The sequence below is a fragment of the Oryzias latipes genome, chromosome 19, assembly GCF_002234675.1.
Source record: "Oryzias latipes chromosome 19, ASM223467v1".
Classification (NCBI taxonomy): Eukaryota; Metazoa; Chordata; class Actinopteri; order Beloniformes; family Adrianichthyidae; genus Oryzias; species Oryzias latipes.
In genome coordinates this window covers 12,379,495-12,400,570 of record NC_019877.2, presented here as the reverse complement: position 1 = coordinate 12,400,570, position 21,076 = coordinate 12,379,495, and the positions used below count along the sequence as shown (strand labels likewise).

Genomic DNA, 21,076 nt, shown 5'->3' with positions numbered 1-21,076 from the left:
ACTTTATTTTCCTTCTTTCACTAGCTTGATAACAAGAGCAAATAAACAGCCAGTTGCCTGCAGAAATGCAATTTTTAAGGCCAACCTTTAGGTCAAAACTGTTTCTTTTTGCTGTTTAAATCCCATTACAGTGAAAAAACTGAGAAAGCATAGCGAGCACTTTCATTTTAATGAAATTTGGCTTCATTTGTATGTTATTTGTAGATACTGGTAAGATGTCGGAATGTCATAAACAGTCTAGGCAGAGAATTAAGCTGCTCACCCTTTAACCAGCTCTACAACTATGAAGTCATTTCCATCTCCCCTGTTGAAAAGAATGAGTCCGTCGGGAGATGTCGTTTTGAACTGTATGAAGAGATGCATGGAGTAGTAGGCCTGGAGCGTGGACAGCGTGACAAAGCTGGAGCGGGAGCGGAACGTGACAGGGTCGGACACAATGGTCTTATAACCAATGACGGCGTTGAGCTCGCAGTAGTCGATGTCGCCGTTCTTGCATAGGTCAATGTACGGCATGCCGTTGAGCGTCAGGCCTTGAAGGTGGCCAATGAAATTGGAGGGCACAGCGGGCATGAAGCGCTTCTCCGTCACGATTCCCGTCTCCACATTATGGAACTCCAGCTGGGTGTGGTCCCCTGCCATCTGACCTGGTGGTGTGGGTAAACCTCAGAGGTAAGAACTGAGGAAAGATTGTTTTGAGGTGCAGCTGTTGCTCAGGAAGCAAATTCTAATCAATTTTGTAAAAAAAAAAAAAAAAAAGCTTATTAAAAAAAAAATATATATATATATGGCTTTTTGTCACTTACATATATAGATGTCCTCCAAATAGAAAATGTTTTCAAAAATTAAAGTCAAATAATGTATTTGTCGTTTGATTAGCAAAAAAAGTTGTTTTGGTTACCTTCAACAGGCTGAAGATCGTCCACGGTGAGTTTGAGGTTCTTGCCACGCCGGACAACCCTCACTGTGTGCCACTCATTATCATTGAGGCCTGACCCAGCAAAGATGGTCTCAGGGCCTTTACCTACACATAGCCCAGATCACCATTAACATAGTGCAAAGAAGGGAAAAAAGACAGAGTTGCTGAGAGAAGACAAGAAAGCCTAAAGAAGAAGGTGAAGAAGAGGAAGGCGAGGATGAATCAAACTCCAAGGACAGAGAGAAAATGGAAGTTGGAGGCTGAAGGGAGAGGAAGCATCCATACACCTCTGTGTCAACTCACACAGATGGAGAAGTCTCTTTTTAGATATTCCAGATTGATATGTGATGTGACACAGACAGACACAAAAATTAACATAAATGAATGCCTAAAATGAGTCACAACAGGCCCACTCTGAGACGGTCCATCTGTGGGCTGATCACGTCAACATGTCGAGCACCTACCCACACTACCTACTAGGGTGCAAACTCCCGACTACTAAACTTTCCCTTAAAACCTTTAAACTCCACATATGTAATGTTGTAATGTTTTTCCGCTGACTGCAGTGCTGCAGGGATCCTCACGGTGGCAGTAGACACACAAAAGAGCGCTGTAATGCTGTCCAAGGTGCTGATATGCAGCAGAATGAGGAGCGGCGATGTCTTTGCATGATGCCTCCCTCTTTGCCCATCTACTACTTTATATCTTCCCATACTTGACTGCACACATTTGACAGACTGACAGTCTCCTTGCTCTTACTCCTTACAAGCTCCACTCCAACCTTGAACGTGACATTCAACACCACCTCCCAGCACACGTCCGCACAAACAAACATCAACTCTTTTCCGTCTCCAAAGTGCTTTCGATGTGAGGAGTGTGACTGTGTCTGCTTACAGTGACCTATAGGAGGTAATGAGTGGGGGAGGTGAGAAGTAAACTGACCCGAGGAGATTCTGCAGCGGAAAATGTCAAGCGTGTCCACATCAATCACAGAAGCACACAGGCAGGATCGCACCGAAACACACACACGCAGGTAAAGAGGTAGAAGGAAGATGCTGTGGCGCAAGATTAATTTAGCAAAGATGAGAAGTCAATCAAACTGGACATGGCAGAACGGAATGACCTGCAAAGCTGAAAGAGCGTTGTGTGTTAAGAGAGAACAAGCTTCCCCTGAGGAGACTCAGCTGTGCTCTGGGCATGAGCATCTCATCCTGTTACCATGGATCACTGCTTAGCACCAAAAAGGGAGGGAATATGTGCATGCATCAATGTGTGTCCGTTTGCACACGTAACTGAATACTCAAAGAATGTGAAAATCAGATGCTGATCTGTCTCAGCCTTGCAGACGGACAAAGGAGCACCTGTTTTGGGGGCTCAGACAGTAGCGAGTCAGGTTGCACACTCGTCTGGATACTGGGCCAAAGATAGAAGACATCTTAAACAAGAAGACACGAGGGGCCTGCTCGCTGCAGAGGAAACACAGATCAAACCAAATAACACAAGCTAGTGAGGATTACGAAAGCAAAATAATGAAAACAAAATCGCAAATGTGATTCATATTTAATTAGCTCCAAACAACAAATGGTTTTTCTGAGGAATAAGCCTCAAATCTCTGAAATGCCAAGGCTTTTATTCCACTGCTGAGTGGACTGTTTCTTTGGCGCCTGGCTGTTAAATAGACATTTTCCTCCCCTTTGAATACGATATGTATAATTTATTGTATACACAGTGCGCTAGAAAAGTGGCTGCCTACTGAAATGTTCATTGAGACAACTGGTCTAAAATTGGCCAGCAGACATGCGAAATAGCAATGGCGCTGTGTGGCTAGTAGGGTTTCTATGGCAACTGCAGTCGTCCATTTCACCACCTCTTCGTCGTCACGGAGTATTCACCTCTCTTTATCTCACTCTCTCCTGTTTTTCTGCCATCATGACAGAGCGAAACTCCCTGTGATGGAATTATACTTCACTCTCACCCAAACCAACCCAAAATGCCCCATATAAGACACCGCCTGAAAGTCTTTCATGCGGGGCTTAGACAAGAACAATGAGCAATCAACGAAAACAAGCCGGCTTGCTGGATGAGGGTGCGACAATGCGAGATAGAGGGATGACACGTCTTTTGTCTCTGCCATGAGAAAGTCATTTGCTTGCAGCTCCAAACTGCATTCATCTACCTGCTAACTTGCCTCGCCTCTTTATCTCTCCCTTCTCACACAGTTTCACTGGTACACCTCCTACTCAGATTCCCTCCTTCCTTTCCCTTTCTTTCATTTTCCCCTCCTTCAAGCTCCCCATCGTCGCCCTCTCTTCCCCTCCCTTCCTTCTTTGCTAAAATGGCTGGCTCGAAAAACCCTGGCCCTCAGCAAAAAACACCCTCGGCTCTCCTGCGGTGCAGCTCAGCACTCAAAGGTGAATCTCCCCCGTTCAGCACAAATATATATACATAGATCTGGTTGGAGATGCGGTGATAATTTGAATTAGCGACGAGGACAAGGCAGATGTGAACGTTGAAAACAGATGTTAAAAGCAATCACCATACATACAGAGAAAGAGGGGGGGGTAGTTTAGGTGAGATGGAGGATCACTTACTGGCGGTACAGTTTATCCTGATACAGTCTGGAGGGAGAGCAGAGCAGAGGGTTAATGCTGCACACACAAACATGCCCTCCACGCCCTGGGGACACACACATCGACACACCGCGCACATATTGCAAGGACACAAGCACTGCTGAGAAAACACACTGCTTTGTCAAAGCATAAGGCTCATGTGTTTTCTCATGACAGTGTGCAACAAATGTGATTTATTTCCAATTGGGGCATATCCAGGGGGGAAAAAAATGGAATTTTGTCCCAAAATGAGCAGTTTTGTTGCTGTGGCCTGAGCGACGCTTCCAGTCACCAGGTTAAAATATCTGGTGACTGAGATGTGTCAAGGTGTTTAATGACACCAAACACATTCTAGTCGCTCACCCAGCCCAATTGTTTGACCCACAATGCCTTGGTGTGTCGTGCGGCGTCAACCACGGAAAGAGCGTGGATGCAGACAACCAGAGACCAACACATGCACCCCTGTGTACAAACGTGTACTGTGAATGTAGTTGAACTCTAATGCAACTGGGTAGAAATATTTCACAGCTAAAAAAAAAACAAAAAAAAGGGCTGCAGCTACCTGAGTAATAAACCATCTGTGTGTTTTCACAAACTGTGAGTTTGTTACATTGATTCCTTAAAGATGTTGGGGATGCACCGGTCTGCTGGGAGTAAGCAAAGAATGCAGCTTGTTGCTTTACCCTCTGTTCAGTGGGAAAACTTCAGTTGTGTGCGTTTATGTGTTAATAAATGCGCTCTCAATACGCCACACAAACACTGAAAAGCAACTACTGAAGTCAGTAAAATGCTATAGACTGACTTTAAACTCAGAAGAATCACCTGAGGGATGAAATTTTTACTCATATTAACCTTAAATAGAAGGAGAGGTTATGAAAAAACACTTGAAATTGTTTTTTTTTCCACCTGATTCTTCCAACAGGCATTCAAAATATTGTTTGACATTCACAGCTTCGTGTGCATGAGCGTACCTAAGTTGACAGTGAGTCGAACGCGGGCACCATCCAGCTCCAGACGAAGGGTATCTGCCGAGTTACGGGATGTGGTTGCCATGAGAACGCCATAGGCCCGCTGGGAGCGAAAGCGTAGCGAGACGTCCTCCGCCTCAGTGTGCATCGCCACAGGCAGCTGCACCTTCATAAACTTGCTGCTGTCGTAAGAGAGGATGGTCGCGTCTGCACAAGAAGCGCAGGGAGAGACAGATGATAAGGAAATGCCAGCAGATAGGAGCATGCAGGAGAAAATGTTTAACAAAAGATACTTGACAGGGAGAAAAATCTATTATGGAAGAAGGAGAAAAGGTATTTTGACAATAGATGAATCAGATTTAGTCGACTGGAACCCTTGGTTTCTTGTTATGGCATGTTTAGACTCAATACATAAAAAAATGACTTTTCACTCCGGAATTTTTATCCAAGTTCGCCTTGAAGGAGCCAAAAAAAGCGAAAGCTGTTGGTTGGTTATTGGGCTAAATCAGGATGCCTGATGGTGAGTTTGTTAGCCACTGTCATTGACATCCTAGACCCTGAAGTCATAATGTAACAAGCCCAGGTGATTCCACTTTAATGCCTTTGCATATTCATTTACATATTCATAAACCTATTCTCTTCTTCCTGCTGGGGCCAATCTCTGACACCTAAACTGTTTACCTCAGAGAACTCTGCTTTTATTGGCCAATTACATACACAGCTTAACACTCTCTCCATGCCTTTGTGTCTTTTTTTCCCATTTCACCCCCCCCCCCCGCCCTTTTTTTCCCCTTATATCTCCGCACACAAGACATGCTTGATTTTTGCTCGCCCCTGTTTCTGTGGGAGACGGCTGAAGCCGAGGCAAATACAAGAGAACAGGAAGGGAGGAAGGCGTCATGAATACTGATGAGCTGAGGAGGAGGGAAAAAAGAGCGGTAGTGTGTTTGCGTGTGTGTGTGTGTGTGCTTGTCAGAATAAGTGAGTAAATTTAAGTGTGAACAGAGGAGGGTTTAGTAAAGTGAGACAGGGGAAGAGAAAATAAGGACAGAGTATGAACGGGAGACACAGTGAGGGGGGGTGAGACAGCAAAGCTCTTGGCTAAAATGCAAATGAACCCTCATTAATTTGAGGGAAAAAAAGAAAAAAAAGGTGGTTGGCCTGTTAAGTCACAGATAACACAACCAGCAGTCATGCATAGAAATGCTGAGGCGTACACATGTGATTTGAGATGAGAGAAAGCTGACTGCCTTTTCCCTAACCACAGCACCTGGCTCACCATCAGGCATCTATTCGATGTCGAGTTGGTGAGAGGAAAAGTATGCAGGCCTATTTATGTCAGGAAATGGAAAACGCAAATGGGGTTACGCTAGCTGTGTCACAAAATGTTAGAAGCCTGTAGCCTTCCCTAAACAGGTGATGAAACCAGAACAGGTTCTGTTTTTTTTTCTCCCTTTTAGTGAATGAATCCACAAAAGCCTCAGAAGCGATGCATTTAGCCTGTCTAGTTTGTAACAACATTTTTCTGGTAATTAGACTCAAGCTGAAAATACACACAACAGTCTGGAGGTAATTCAAAATTAGTTTCAAAGGTGACATAGAAATAGTCTTTATCCACCTTTACTAAGAGTGGAAACAGGGATCGAATTGGTAACAGCCATGACAGCCTGTTGCCAAGTATAAGGCAGCTCTTTTTTATTTATGCACTCATTCAACTCACAACCCAAGGGAAGTTTTTTAGTGCTGGAAATAAAGACGTTTTGCCTTCACTTGCTTTGAAAACAATCTAGGAATTCAGCTTCAAAATACTTTTAGCTGTTTTTCTGCTAAATTTCCACATAGACAGTCAAACAGATGCTCCTTTGTGTTCAGATGAGGTTGACTGAATACATTTTATGATTTCAATTAATTTGAATGGGATTGTGTCTATTGTAATTGATTATTTTTTTGCTTTTATATTTATTCCTGAATCAACATCCCACCTGCTCATTTTCCTATTGTGAAACACTTGATGATTTTAATCTGAAAAAAATGGTTTTTTTTCCTACATTTTTTTCTGTTTTGTTGCTGCATGCTGTTTTTTCAAAAATAGTCAAATAACTTTTAGATTTTAAAAGCCCAGAAGAAAATTTTTCTTGGGTTCTCCAGGGTTAAAATAAAAAATGGCCCCATTACTTACAACATGAATTCAGCAACAGTAATTTGAAGCATTTACTGCAAAAATACTGTAGCTCACAAATTTCTACTGGAAATTCATTTTACAAAAAATGAATCACACATCAAATGATTTTTTCACGCACAACCTAAAAAGTTGGACAAAAGGTTTTCACTCAACTAGAGATTAAAACCAAAGACTTTTCATTTTTTTAAAACAAGGAAGTTTTACATCAAAATCAAACTGTTTCTTTTTCACTTTAAAATAAAAATGAGTTAATTGATGACTCATATTCTTAGCAACGACTAGCTTTTTTAAACCTAACATTTAACTCAAGCACAAATGTTAAATACTAAACACATAGCTGACATTAAAATGTTGCTCAACAAACTGACTGCAATGTCCAGAATCCTTCTGGTCTCATTTACTGTTTATTCAAACAGTTTAAGAACAAATAATTAGATCGTAGAAACTAATGCCTCATAATTGACACGAAGAGTTAAATTCTAAACTCTAAACAGAAAACCACAAAATATTAACCATATGGATTCATGACAGGCCATTAGTTGGCACACACCTTCTAATATCATTACTCAAGAGGATTATTAAAAGAAGCATTTGGCCTCAAAATAGAAATTTAAGCAAATAAATAGCCCATGGAATATATAAAAATGACAAAAACCTGTAAATGTTTGGGGCAAGAATGTCCTAAAAATTATTTTTTTAAGGCCTCAAAAATAGTTATGTTTTAAAATGTAATATATATATATATATATATATATATATAAATATATATATATATATATATATATATATATATATATGAGGTACATGCTGAGTATTGCATTAGTATATTTTAAAAAAGGCTGGATGGACCTAAAAAAGTGTGAAGGAAAATAAAAAAAAAACGATGTAGGAGTTGGAGCATAACAATTCCGTTTGATCGTAAAAAAAGAAAGGATAGGGAACAAAGGGAGAGCGAGAAAGCAGGGGAGGAAAAAAAGGGATGGGGAAAACCGCAGGTAGAAGGCGTAAACACGGCCAATCATTCTGTCCATCTGCTTCTCCATCTGTGCTTTCTTTAATCCACTGTACCACCAGTTATTGACCCCTCAATGCACACAGAGAAGGGAGAAGAAAGATAGAGACCGAAAAGAGAGAAAAATGAGTGCATAATGCTGAAATTTTGTTCTCTGAATCCATTTTCCGATCAACACCAATGCAAGTATGCAGCGCATACCTGCTGTTACAAGATAGTACAATCATCACTTGAGATGCATCAGAAGTTGAGGCAAACAACGTTTTCCTCTCTTGTCTGACTCCATCTCTGTTCTTTCGGCGGGCCCGTATCAATCCCTCCGCCAATCTTTTCTATTTGCTTCTCTCCCTGGATCTGAGATCATACCTTTTTCTCAGCTCTCTCTTCCACTGTCGGCTTTTCTATTCCCATCTCCCGTCCCTCCTCCTCGCCTCACCTGCTGTCATATGGTGGTTCCAGCCCAGTGAATTTACCCTCCTCCATCACGGCTCCTGCTCCCTGCTTTCTGCACATTTCCTCTCTCATCGATTCTCAGTCACTACATTCATAGAAGTCCAATATTCCTGTCTGCAGCTATGCTTCCTCCCACCTCCTTCACCTTTGTTCCTCTTCCTCTTTCCCTGCTTGCATTTTACTCTGACACAAATATTGAGTGATTCAGAATAAAAAAGGATGGAAAAGCATGTATTATTGTTGTTGTTGCTTGCAATTTCTGCTAAAATATGTCTTTATTTTCACCTTTTTAAAACATTTCCTACCCACTGACCCCTTTTATTCCCAGAATTCCATTGTCATCCCATCCTACCTTTACATAACATATCTAGCATGAAGTTTTATGAGCGTACTTTCAGCCCATTAGTACTGTCATGATGTCGTAATCTGTTACGATGGGGCTGTTTAAGAATGAAAATCATAAATCATGGCTGTAATGAATAAAGATTTTTATGACTCACTATAAATGGCAGTTCTAATTTAGTTTTAGGAGGGATTTCTGACTTTAAAACTTCTGATTTTCCAGCCCACATCATCCGTCATCTGTCAGTCATTCATTCGGTTTGACACAGTGTTCTCAAGACAAAAAGCCAAGATAATGAGAAGGCTGTCATTATGACAATATTTCACTTCATGACGTTTTTGAAATTTTCATGAAAAGCTGTTGATTTGTGGCTGTTTTTAGTCAGCTTACTCATGACTGTTGTGAAAATGATTCACCATATATTCTGTTTATCTTGAAATACAGTCTGGTAAAAGTCAATTGCCAGGCTTATTTTTATCCCTTTTGAGTCATTCTCTGTTATGCTTACCTCTCTCACAGGACCGGCCCAGGTAGCCCGTCCCGGAGCAGTCGCAGACGTACCGGTTCCAGCCCTCTCTGCAGATGCCATTGTGCTGGCAGGGGTTAGACAGGCACTGTTTTGACTGGTCTTTGGAGCACGAAGGCTTCACGCCCACCGCTCTCTGAGACTCAGCCAGCCGCCGGATGTCTTTGCTCTGCCCGTCCACAAACAGGTCTCTGATACAGCCTACGTAACCGTAGTTTAGCAGAGCCGTCCAAACCTGAATGAGAAATTGTCAGCGTTGAGTTGTGACTGTCAAGCTCCACGCATGTGCCTGCTGATATTTCCCTTAAAATCAGCACGCTACAGCAAGTCAGCATTTTTTCCAGTAACACGGCTGAAGCAGAAGACGAAAACACCACACAGACATAATATTTTTCCTTTATGCCGTCTCCAACTTCTTGCTATTCATGATGAAGAGCAGGTAGTCAATCAGTGAAACTGTAAATGCAATGACCGCACTCACTGCAAATGCAATTACAGTTCAGGCTCCTCAATTATTGAATGATTTCTGCAGTGCAGCAGTGTGTGGTGATGGAACGACGGACAACACACCTTTTACAGTCATGTGAAGACATTAGGCCACTGACATTAAATAATCAGATCTGTCTTAAAAAATGTTCATATATCAATGTCCAACCTTATTTTGGAAAATTTCTAAAAAAAAAAGAATGTGATTTATTGAAAATCTAACTAACTAAAGCATAACTAATAGTACTTAGTACTTAGTTATATAGTACTCACAGAAAAAAGTCGTGAAAAAAAAAATCATATTTTAATAGAGGTAAAAGTTTAGACCTCCTGCCTCCTATTAGCTATCTTTGCTTCTTTGGCTGAAATCCCGTCACTGAAAAACTTTTTTGTGGCATCTACCAGTCCCTTAAATGTGTCCTAAGTATGAAGTGTAAGTTTTTACATTACATTTTTTTATATCACTTGGGTTAGTCAGTGATGTTCAAATTTATATTAAATGTGTTTGTAAATGTGGAAAATATAAATATATTTTATGTCTTATATAAAATATTTATATTTTATACATATTAAAAAAAGCAGCAGCTGTTTTCAGTTTTTTTATAGCTTATGATTTGCTCTGGGACACTTTGCAACATTTTTGTTTGTTGTATTAATTAAAATCATAATTTCAAAAACAATGATTTGGATTTTTTTTTCAAATCCAATTTTAGTTTATATACATCACAACGCTTGCATTATGGCACTAAGTTCTTCATCCTAAATATAATTGTAACATTTCTCTTCGTGCACGTGCTGCAGCGAGTATGCTAGTAGTATCAGTACTGAGATCGACTGTAATTATAATCCCATGAAAACATATTGCCCTGATATAATAGCTTTACCTATACGCTTTTTCACAGCCAAAACTGACATTGATAAATTTGTATTATTTACTTTTTGGTGACCTCAATTAGTTTCAGGTGTAATTTATCTGAAAAAAGTCAGTAAAACATTTTTGCTAGAATATAAGAAAAGAAAACATTGGATCAACCAATAGGAAACGTTTTTGGAAAATTACCCCAATTGATTACCTATAATTTCCCTAACACATTAGCCAAACAAGCATAAAAATCTGACCACAAAGACAGACACACAAACCTCAGTGGGGAAGATGAGTCCAGCACGGTCTTCGGGTAGTCCTCCTAAGTACAGGGCGTCATCCAGGTCCAGGATCTCACTGTCTCCCGGGGCCGTGTAAGCTGTTCTCACACTATTCACGGAGATGGTTCCTGAATACATCGAAATAACCTCAGTAATGATTATGACCTTCGCTTTGAATGTTCTCATCAAAATCCTCCACGTCTCCACTACTATTATAACTGCCATCATCATGTTCGCCCCGCGTTCCGTTCTCTTCATTGTCATCACCACCACACTTCACTGTTATAATCAGAGCCAATTGAAATCCAAAGCCACACAGGCCTTTGTCATCAGGCTGAAGCTCATCACTAAGCTTGGCACTAATTTTTTTGGCAAAACGGGGGGAAAAAAATTAATAATAACCTTTAGGAATACTTTATTTTAGGTTTTCTGAGTCAGAGATTTATGTTTTCTGGCTTTCATAAAATCTAGCCCCCATAGGAAAGAATAACTCATAATGTAAATAGGTTAATCAGAGTACTTTTGCCCAGGAGAGTCGGCTTTGAGTCCTTCCAGCACTGCCCCGTTTTTTTTAGCTGCATGTGAAATCTCTGCATGTGTTCTTGCTAGACTAATCACATATGGACAGGGCTGAAAGAAAAGAAAAATAAACGCAATACTTTCAATCTCTTCTTTCATCATTTCTTCTCTTTTTTTCTGACCTTTATGGATTTCCGCCATCTCCAGCAGGTTTTAAAGTGCTACGTCTAAAAAAACTGTCACCAGTGAATCATTAATATGTTTATTTTTAGACATTTGCTTGGGTACGGTAAACAAACAAGACCCCTGTTAAGAGGACTGCTGCTGAAGACATCCAAACTACACAGCACATGACCGATTACCAGTCTAATCAAAAACGATTATTTTTTACCTGAACTATAAGACTTCCTTATGACAGTGAGACTAATGTAAAAAAACAAAACCCACTTTAAAATGAAGATGGAGGAATTTGCAATAAATCAATCATCATTCAGATAATCATATGGTCTTAATAAGAGAAATAATAGTTAAGAAGCCTTTGGTTTACCTGAACGCCCGTCTCTCTGAAAGTCAACATGATACCATTCTCCATCGTTGACTTTTCTGTCAATGGCTTTGGTCTTTGTCGTTCCAGAACCCATGTCCAGCAGCAGGTACAGGTGTCCGTCCAGCATCTCAATAGCAAAAAAATCCACCTGTATGTTTAGAAAATGTAGCATCAGTAAAGAAAGGTATGGCTATGGTGTAACCACAAAGAGTTTGGTGAAATACTGGGTCAGTTCTTTAGCATTCATAGATAGTTAATGAGTCTATCCTACGAGTCTGTTTGTAGACTTAGAGAAAAGCTACTATCATATAGTTCATGGTGTCCTTAGGGAGAAATATGGACTACATTATCTTTTTAAATGGCCTTGTAAAACCAGAATATGGGTCGATGTTAAAGTGTATCAAGTCTGACCAACTTACAGTCAGTTAACTGTCAGTTCTGCCCTTTGTCATTTGGGATGGGAATCCCTCCAAATGCTCAAATGCCCCTTAAAGTTGGTCCAGTTTTCTGCCTCATGTGTAGTTTGATTTCTTGTTTAAGAGAACCAAGGAAACTGGATCATGAGACTGACTAACAGGGGCAGTCTACACAGTGACACAGATGCTTTACTGGTCTGCCTTGATAAAAAGAGGACGTAGCCAAAGGCCTCAAAGTTTGACTAAAAAGTAAAAAGTATGATCCCCATATGCAGGGCTACTTAAGTAAGCATGGGGCTGAGTATTGGCAAAAATGAGGGTCCCATGTAAATTCCTTAACTCTGACACTCAATATGGGGAAAAATATAAAACTCAAGACGGAAATGAATGAATCTAGACGCTATAGGGACTCATTCAATCAGCCACCTAAATTGTAGGCTGATTCTTTTCCAGCCAGTGATTGGGGGAGCACTTAGGAACAAGCAGACAAACCCACATGGGGCCCATTCTTGAAGCTGATAGTTAAACCCATTTGGCCCAAATGCCGGATGGTTAAGAAAGACTGAAAGAAGTTACTCTTATAAAAAAATAAAGGTATTTGGAATAATGTTAACTAACTATTTAAAAAAATATATGTAAAAAAATGGCATGTAGGTTTTCTTTTTTTCCCCCCAGCTGATTTGACAAAAACACACTTTGAACAGAGCTTCTCCAAAAGCATTTAGTGAGCACCCACAAACGATACAGTTATTACTTTGTTGCAAACAAAATATTAGGTTTTACCTTGACAGTAGGAGGCGTTCTTGGATCCTTGCGTTGCAGTTGCCGAGGTTTCCCGTGACTGAACAGCATGAGCCCATTGGGCTCTGTTGTCCTGAAGTCAAAGGATATGGACCCTGCCTTCTTTGCAGTCCACTTGCTTAGTGCCACAAAAGACTCTGGGGTGTCAAAGGTCACTGGGTCCAGCGTTGCTACACTTTCACACTTAAAGGACACCACGCCAGTCACCTTGGTAAAATGCAGGGGAGCAAAAACTGTTTAGGAGCTACAGCAGTTAAAGGTTTGACCAAATAAATGTAGTTTACTGTCATACAATGGTTGTCTTGCAGTTGAGCTTAGTGACGTATTTATGTAAAGTTAAAGATTTTCCTTCAATCAAATAGTAAGAAAAGTGACTTTTTAAAACACCAAACTATTTAGACTCCTTTTGCACAACACATTTGCATAACAACTTTTAAAGTTTAAAGTTGCTATGAATAATGGAATTTCATTGTTTTGCTGAAGCCATTGAAATTAGTCAACCCCTTTTTTGAGCCAAAACTAAACCGTGAAGAGTATAAAAAAGGAATTAAATATTAAATATCAATTAAAAGACCCTTATCGTCTTAGTCTTTTAGGCTATGACACAAAAATGTTGTGGTGTGTGGCAGCTGGGCATACCTTCATCTTTGGGTCTCCCTGTTTAGCCAGTCTAGAGAGCTCTAACCGCACATCATTGTTCTTGTAAACCACCTTAAAGGGAGAAAAATGGGGAAAAAACATCACTAACCCTGAATTCCTTTTAATAAAACAAGCATTTAACTTTTTAATGTGTGAAAAATGATGCACAGAAGAAGTAAAATAACCATTCAGGAAGTTGAATGTAAATTTTTTTTATGTGTAGAATAAAAAATACAAATACATCAATTTACAAAAAGGTTTAGTCAATCCAAGGCTTTACATTAAAACTGCAGAACTCTACACGATTAATGTTATTTCTTATATTTTTCATCCGAGATCATGTTTTTTTTATCTGAAATGTCAGGCCTGACTTTAAAGTCTTTTGCATGAATGTAAACATTTTTTATCATTCATGCTTTTTAAACATCTGATAGATGCAGATAAATATATAAATAAATAAATATAACCAAGCAGCTAAATAGAGGCTGCGCCTGGTTTAACAATCACTCTATCCTTCTGTGAACTGAGAGCATCAGATGCTTTTTGAAACATAGGGTTTCCATCCCTGCTTTCATTTTCCGTTGGTCTCTGGGATTTGTTTTGTGCGGTCAGCATTGAAGGTGACTCGCAAAGACAGTGGCTACATTAAAGTGCTGTTAGCATTTCCCCCACGAACGTGCCCACAAAACGTTGAATGCAAAAAAAAGAAACAAACGCTGATCGTTTATGCATGTGATTTCCCTACATTCATCCTAATTTGCTCACATGGATTATCATATCATATTAAATATGTAAATGTGTCAGTAGAGGGATCACTTTGACTGTGGCAGCCTTGTTTAAAACGCCATCATTCTTAATGAACTAACACAGGGCGCATTCAGCGCTGACACAGAAAGCTCCCTGTTTGGCATATCATCTGTCAGCTTGCTTGTTTATGCCTCTATGTGAGTCTGAGTGAAATGGAAGCACAGACAGGATCCCCATTTGATGAGTGCCAGGGTATATAGTTTTATCGAGCGCATTAAGTAGTGTGTGTCTGATCATTTGAAGAGTCTGCAATTTATTGGGACATTTTATGCAAAGTTGCAAACACATTCATGCAGGTTGAGATTGTGACTAAGTGTACAAAGTTGTGCATTAGTGTGTTGTCATGTGTGTGTCCTGTGAATTTTGCCATTGCAACATTGTGGCCCATTTCAAGCAGAGCGGATGGATGGAGTATCTCTGTGGCATAACTAATTAGCATGTTAGTGCTTAGTGCTGTATCTACTCCCTCAACGACACTCATCACTGATTCCGTCTGATGCTGGAGAGGATGTGTGTGTGTCTGGGACTGTTTGTATGAGTCTGCCAAATGGAAGCATTTCTCTGTGTGAGTTTGTGCATGTGCGTTACAAGTAACTCTGTGTGGAAACGCTTGCACGATGCTTGACAAAAGAGAGTAAAAGACAGAAAGCTTTGCACAAAAAAAATAATCTAAAGAGCAATAACTTTGTTCCCAAATATAAATAAGTGCACTATGTGAAAGTATGTTTGGCAATAGCCAAATATAAATAAACGTCTCACCTTGCAGTGAGAAGGCCATGGTTTGAATCCCGGTTGGGTTCTTTATGTGTTCTCCTGTGCATGCGTAGGTTTAATCTGGGAACTTACACTCCTTCTCACAGTCCATAAACATGCTTTAAAGGTTAACTGATGTCTCTAAACTCCCCCTAGGATTGCATGTGAGTGTGTTTTGTTGTGTGGCCCTGTGACGGACTAGCGATCTGTCCAGGGTGTACCCAGCCTTTTTATCCAGCAGCAGCTGGGATAGGCTCCAGCAACCCCATGACCCTGAAAGGGATTCAGCGTGTCTTGAAGATGGATGGGTGGCTGGAAATCAACCTTTGGCAAAGGGACTACATGTGTAAAATGCATCATTGTGTGCCTGTTCCATCCATCCATCCATCCATCCATCCATCCATCCATCCATCCATCCATCCATCCATCCATCCATCCATCCATCCATCCATCCATCCATCCATCCATCCATCCATTCATCCATAGATTGATAGACCGGTGTTTCAAGCATTTTCTCACCTCTTTGAGACAGCCCATAAAGTTATTGCTGACAGGAGATCCAGGGAGGTCGGCAGTGCTGGGGCTCCCCCCCACATAGAAGGAGTCGTCCGAACCCAGCATCGTGTAGTCTTCCTGAGTGTAGCCTGTTGTGGTCAGGATGCCGTCCACAGAGATGGTCACCTACTCAACAAAGCACAGGGAAAGGACACGCTGTATACTAAGCGCTAGCTTGGCGCTGACCAGCCAAATTAGCCCCCCGTAGGTTTGGTGAGCAGTATGTATGCAGTCTTGTTGGGAGAGATGGTTTGGGAATTAGATAGATGTGCTGCTGTTGGGACTTTTTTGGTGAAGTTGGCTCAGTGCTGATATTGAAGCATCATCGAATGCTGCTAAACTTTGACTCTTCTCCTAGTAGTTTGACTTAAAAATGGCTTCTTTACTGCAAAAAAATCCCTATCATTCATTCTACCCACAGTTTTTGACGCAATTAGCAGTCCCATCTACCACCCGGGTCTTCTGGGAGTCAGACATACAGTATAATCTGCCAATACAGAGCAAAAATAAAAAAAAATCTGGCGAATGGGGATTCAATTTTGGGTTTAGGCTGCACTGATAGCTGGAAAATCCCACGCTGTGAGAAGATATTACTAAATGAATAAAACTGACTAAAAAAAGCAACTCTGCTTCTGCTGCTTTCCATTAAAAGTTTATTACAATATTTTTATGTTTTACACTGTAAATTGATTTAAAGTGATTTACTCCCTCACAGAAAAACAACAGTTTTTAGTTTGCCCTTACTTGGGGCTTTTAAAGACCCACTCCTAGCATCTTTTGGAAAGTTCTCAGTATTTTTTTAATTCTAATTATGCTGTTTTTAGCCCATTTAAAAAAACAAACTTTGTCATTTTCTACGACATAGCTTCTGCAGGGCAGCAGTAGTTCATCAGAAATTCACCTCTGAGTTGTGGGCGGAACTGTTGGCGCAGTGTAAGCCTGCCTCTACTTCCCCTCATCCATCTGTTTACAGCTATGCAGCCCCTCACACCCCAACCTAACATCACCAGTGCACCAAACATGGCGAGCAATATTGGTGCTATCCAGCTGTAGAGTTTTAAACCTTAATGCATCGGAATGGAGCGGAGCAAGGAGCTTGTGGCCCGCCGATTGTAGCTTCTCTGACAAACTTTTTTTAAACAGAATTTTTGCTGCTCTGCTTCAGATTCACATGATTTTAATAAAGGAATACTTAGAAATGCAATTTTAATCTCAGGTTAATGCCACAGGAACATGTTAAAACACAAAAAACACAATTTTAATCAGAGTGGGTCTTTGACTGCAGCTCCAATCATGTCCTGTAAGTTACAGCTTGCGGAGTCACTTTAATTTTAAGAAGCAAATTAGTAACCATATCTGATCAGTTATTAAAAGCTACTAGCACATTACTTTCACTCTATAAATGCAATTCTCTGTTACTGGCACTACTCAGTAATTTTGGGCAATCCTGCCCAGTCAGGTGTTAGTAAGTATGCAGGCATTCGTGCTTTTAAGTAGGTGTTAGTACTATGCTATTGCACTGCTTCCAGCCAAAATATTGTCACTTGTGTCAGGGCAAGCCGTGTTTGGATCTTAAGGATCGGGTTAATGATGCGAATGCGGTTAGTAGTCGGTATGATGTTTTTTTGAGTTGTTAGGGTGATTTGTAATGGAGGTGTTAGGGGGTTTGTTGGATCAGCGAGTCCAAATGAGATGACACACAGCCGAGCAAACCGATATTGATGCGCACGCACAGGTTGTTAGATTTGATGCAGCTCACTCCTCGCATACACACACATACACACACGCACGCACACAAATACACTAACATGCGTCCTGGTCCTCTCTCTGCATGCAACATCGGCAAAGAGGACGCAGATAAAGAAAGGACAACAAAAGAATAGAATGACTCAGAGACACCATGGAAAACATGCAGTGGCAGAGTGTGGGACGAGACAAAAGAAAAAAAACATAAACGAAGGAAAAGAGGAGCCTCTCTATCCAACGGACCAATCAGAAGGGGGAGGGGTTTCTGACTCACGCCATGCACAGAAAGTTGGGATTCGCCATTTGCGTGCAGGTGAGGGATCTGTGCACGCCTAAATGTCATTAAGAGTGATGTTGTGACAAACGAAAAGAGTAGGAGGAAGGAAGGAAGGAAGGAAGGAAGGAAGGAAGGAAGGAAGGAAGGAAGGAAGGAAGGAAGGAAGGAAGAAAGGAAGGAAGGAAGAAAGGAAGTAAGGAAGGAAGAAAGGAAGGAAGGGGGGGTTAAATTAAAGAAAGTGGTTGGCAAGAAGAGGGGGGATAAGGGGCTCTTTAAGCGTAAAGAATTACCAACCGCATTTATCCTTTTATTGGTTTAGTTTTGATGTCTATGATTCAAAAGGAAATAGACAAACCCAGACTAAGAAACAATTAGAATTATTTCTACCGAACAATGGAGTTTGTTTACCGTAGCGTGTCCAATGCCTGAGTGCTTTGTAGAAGAGGGGGAGAAATAAAAAGCAAAAAACTGTGAACAGAACAACTTTGGGAAGGAAAAAAAAAAGGCCTCAGGTGATTTTTTTGTAGGTTGTTTGGAGTGGTTTCGCTAGGAGAAGGGCACAGGTTAGGTTAGTAGAATGAATCATTCCATGAATGGTGGTTAGTTTCACTAGCAGGTTAGTAAAGTTAGTAGTCAAGTTAGTAGTACAGACAGGCAAACGGCAGAGGCAGAGCACAAAAAGGTTTACAAGCACCTGACTGCTTGTGATCCTCGATGTTTGCTGGTTCACTCTTTCTGATTCATGCACACATTGGAGTGAAAAAGCACTCACCTAGAGCTGAAAGCAGAGCTGTGCTGGGGGTAAACTCACTGCAAACTAAGACCAAAACCTCACTAACACATTATTTCTAGAGATCAACAGACTGACATTAGCAGTTTTCTTTTTCTACATTAGATATATCTTATGGTTATTTCCTAAACAGGCAAACTGTTACATTAATGGGAAAACTCTGTCGGGATTCATTTTAGTTTTTTTTCCTTCTTGCCTCTGGTTTTCCACTAGAGAGCCAGTGGCATGAAATTCAAGGGGAGACAAACATCATTTGGAACCTACTCCCAGAAAATTTGGCTGCCACAAAATAGTCAACAACATTAATTAGAGCCATGAGAAACATTTACTTAGATTCTAATTTATATACATATCAATATATATATGGATATAAAAAGTTTCTGTTCCTTGCTCTGCTATTTTCTTTAAGTCACTGAGTCTTCCACCTGCTGTGGTCTGGTTACTTTTCTGACAACTTCATCACATTTTTTGAAAAATACAAACAGAGCAAGTCAAAAGCCTAATAATAAAGAAACATAGAGAAAGGAAGGAAAAGAAATATTAAAGATATTAAAAAGGGTAAAATTAGTCAATTAATCAGTGTGCTTGAGAGTAGCTGTCATGCAAAACAGTTTTAAAGATTTGCAGATGTTAATAGTATTTAGAGCTTTTTTATTTGTTGAGGTGGAAATTACTTTTAGTGAATGTCCTAGTGGAAATCAGGAAAGACAGAAATCAACAATGAAATTTTGTCAGAAATTTTAGGTAAACACGACCAAAACAAGGGAGCATATGTTTCAGGTTGCTCCTGGCATAAAAGATGATAAATTTAAAATAACATTTGGATAAATATTTTTTGTGGGGAAACTGTATTGATTAAATCAAAATGAAACCTGTTTGACTTTATTTGTTGAAAAGAATCTATGCAACAAACTTGTGACACGTGACAAAGTTTGAACAATAAAATGTGTCTGATGGAACACAAATAAGGGCATCCTGAAACAAAGCTCTCATCTTTGGGTTCCAGTTCTTTGTTAGCAAACATTACCAAGAGAAGGCTGTAACACACTGTGGTCTGGTTACCTGTCTCAGGTTGCGGGTGACTCTGACATCATGCCAGTCGTTGTCGTTGAACTTGCCATTGACGGGCTCCACTAAGGCCTCGAACGCCCCAGAACCGAGGTTAATGACAAGCGACACGGCACCATTTTTGAGTGCCAAGTTTACGTAGTCGGCTGACTTGCCCGTGTGCAGCATTAGACCGTTGCGCTGCAACGTCTTGAAGGAAAGTGTGATTTCATCGCTGCTCGACTGGATGGGGTTGGGTGACAAGTCATAACAGAAGTACTCAGAGCCCTTGAAAGTTGCAACGTACTCCTCGCGAGCTAAAAAATTAAGGAAGAGATGGAAAAGAGGAAGAAAACCATTACATCTATGTTTACTGTGATCTAGTAGTTAGCAATAATTTTTTGACCCATTGGTGTGACATTTTGAGTGTAAAACTAGGTTCAGACCGGGCAACTGTCGCACATTCAGCTCATGGTGTTCACACTGGACTGTCGCTACCTGATCCTAGTGCATGTACGCCACACTACAGTTGGAAGAGGCTTAGATGTCGAAGCAAATCTCAAATATCAGCGCTATTCCAATATACGAAGGACTTGATGTCACATAATTCCAGAAGTGCACAAAGTGTAATTATTAGTTCTTCCTTCATGTCCAGTGTTCCCGTCTGAGTCCCTAATTGGTCAAACTTTAACCTGTCGTAACCGTCAATGCGCATTCAATGGCCACACGTTTTGAACCTGGAAAGAGTCGTAGACACCTGTGTAGCGACGTGTGAGCGCAAGCGTTTTGAACTTACACATAGACTTTTTATTGGAAGTTGTTACTTAAACATGCATTGCCGAAGCTACATGCACTCCGGGCATGTGTTGCTCATTCAAGAACGCGCTATACACGATTTCATGAACGTGCTTCTGGCATATGGTGTTCTTGTTCTTTTTCTACTGTTTACTAGCGCCTGTACCAACAGTTGGAAGTGGCTTCGTGCGAAACATCAAGGCGGTGCAAATTTCGCAAATCTTGCTCCAGGCTTTTTCTTTCAAAGCTCTATTTCGATATATGAAAGACTTAGTGTCATATAATTCCAGGCGGGAACAAGCCACAATTATTAATTTATCCTTCATGATCAATATTTAAACGGTTGGCACTTCCATGAATTAAAAGTGACGACATCTATTTGTCACTACCAACTCGCATCCCTGACTGGTCAAAGTGTAACTTGGTTTAATTTTCAATGGACGTGCATTTTCTATAGAGCCTGAAAATGGCTGTGGAACCTAGCGTGGTGATGCATGGACTTGAGAATTTTGAAGGGAGAAGCCTGAGCATATGTACGTGTTTACATAGACTTTTCATTGGAAGTGCCCACTTGTGCATGCGTTGCCGATGGTGATACAAATGAGCATAAAAGTCACAGCCGTCGCTTTACTAGTGCACGTGCGTGGGTTCGTTTTGATGAAATTGCCACTCATACCCACAACACATTGCGTGTTGGTCACATGATATGTAGAAGTCTATTTCTAATAATTCAAATATAGCTTTCT

The 21,076-nt window shown here is 40.6% G+C and overlaps 1 protein-coding gene across 11 annotated transcripts in view; it reads right to left on the bottom strand.

Moving 5' to 3' along the window:
- Window positions 1–21,076, bottom strand: part of LOC101167491 (neurexin-1a) — a 59,065-nt gene that overhangs the window by 16,916 nt on the left and 21,073 nt on the right. For 4 of the 11 annotated variants that reach the window (XM_011488280.2, XM_011488276.3, XM_011488277.3 and 1 more), the window contains 12 exons: window positions 19,551–19,852; window positions 18,107–18,130; window positions 15,640–15,801; window positions 13,561–13,632; window positions 12,904–13,128; window positions 11,705–11,852; window positions 10,636–10,766; window positions 8,992–9,244; window positions 4,497–4,700; window positions 3,508–3,534; window positions 899–1,021; window positions 263–644 (listed from right to left, as the gene is read on the bottom strand). In XM_011488280.2, coding sequence (XP_011486582.1) covers window positions 263–644; window positions 899–1,021; window positions 3,508–3,534; window positions 4,497–4,700; window positions 8,992–9,244; window positions 10,636–10,766; window positions 11,705–11,852; window positions 12,904–13,128; window positions 13,561–13,632; window positions 15,640–15,801; window positions 18,107–18,130; window positions 19,551–19,852 — 2,053 coding nt within the window. The remainder of the gene's footprint in view (window positions 1–262; window positions 645–898; window positions 1,022–3,507; window positions 3,535–4,496; window positions 4,701–8,991; window positions 9,245–10,635; window positions 10,767–11,704; window positions 11,853–12,903; window positions 13,129–13,560; window positions 13,633–15,639; window positions 15,802–18,106; window positions 18,131–19,550; window positions 19,853–21,076) is intronic. The other 7 variants (XM_020712221.1, XM_020712225.2, XM_020712220.2 and 4 more) reach the window with 3 other exon arrangements.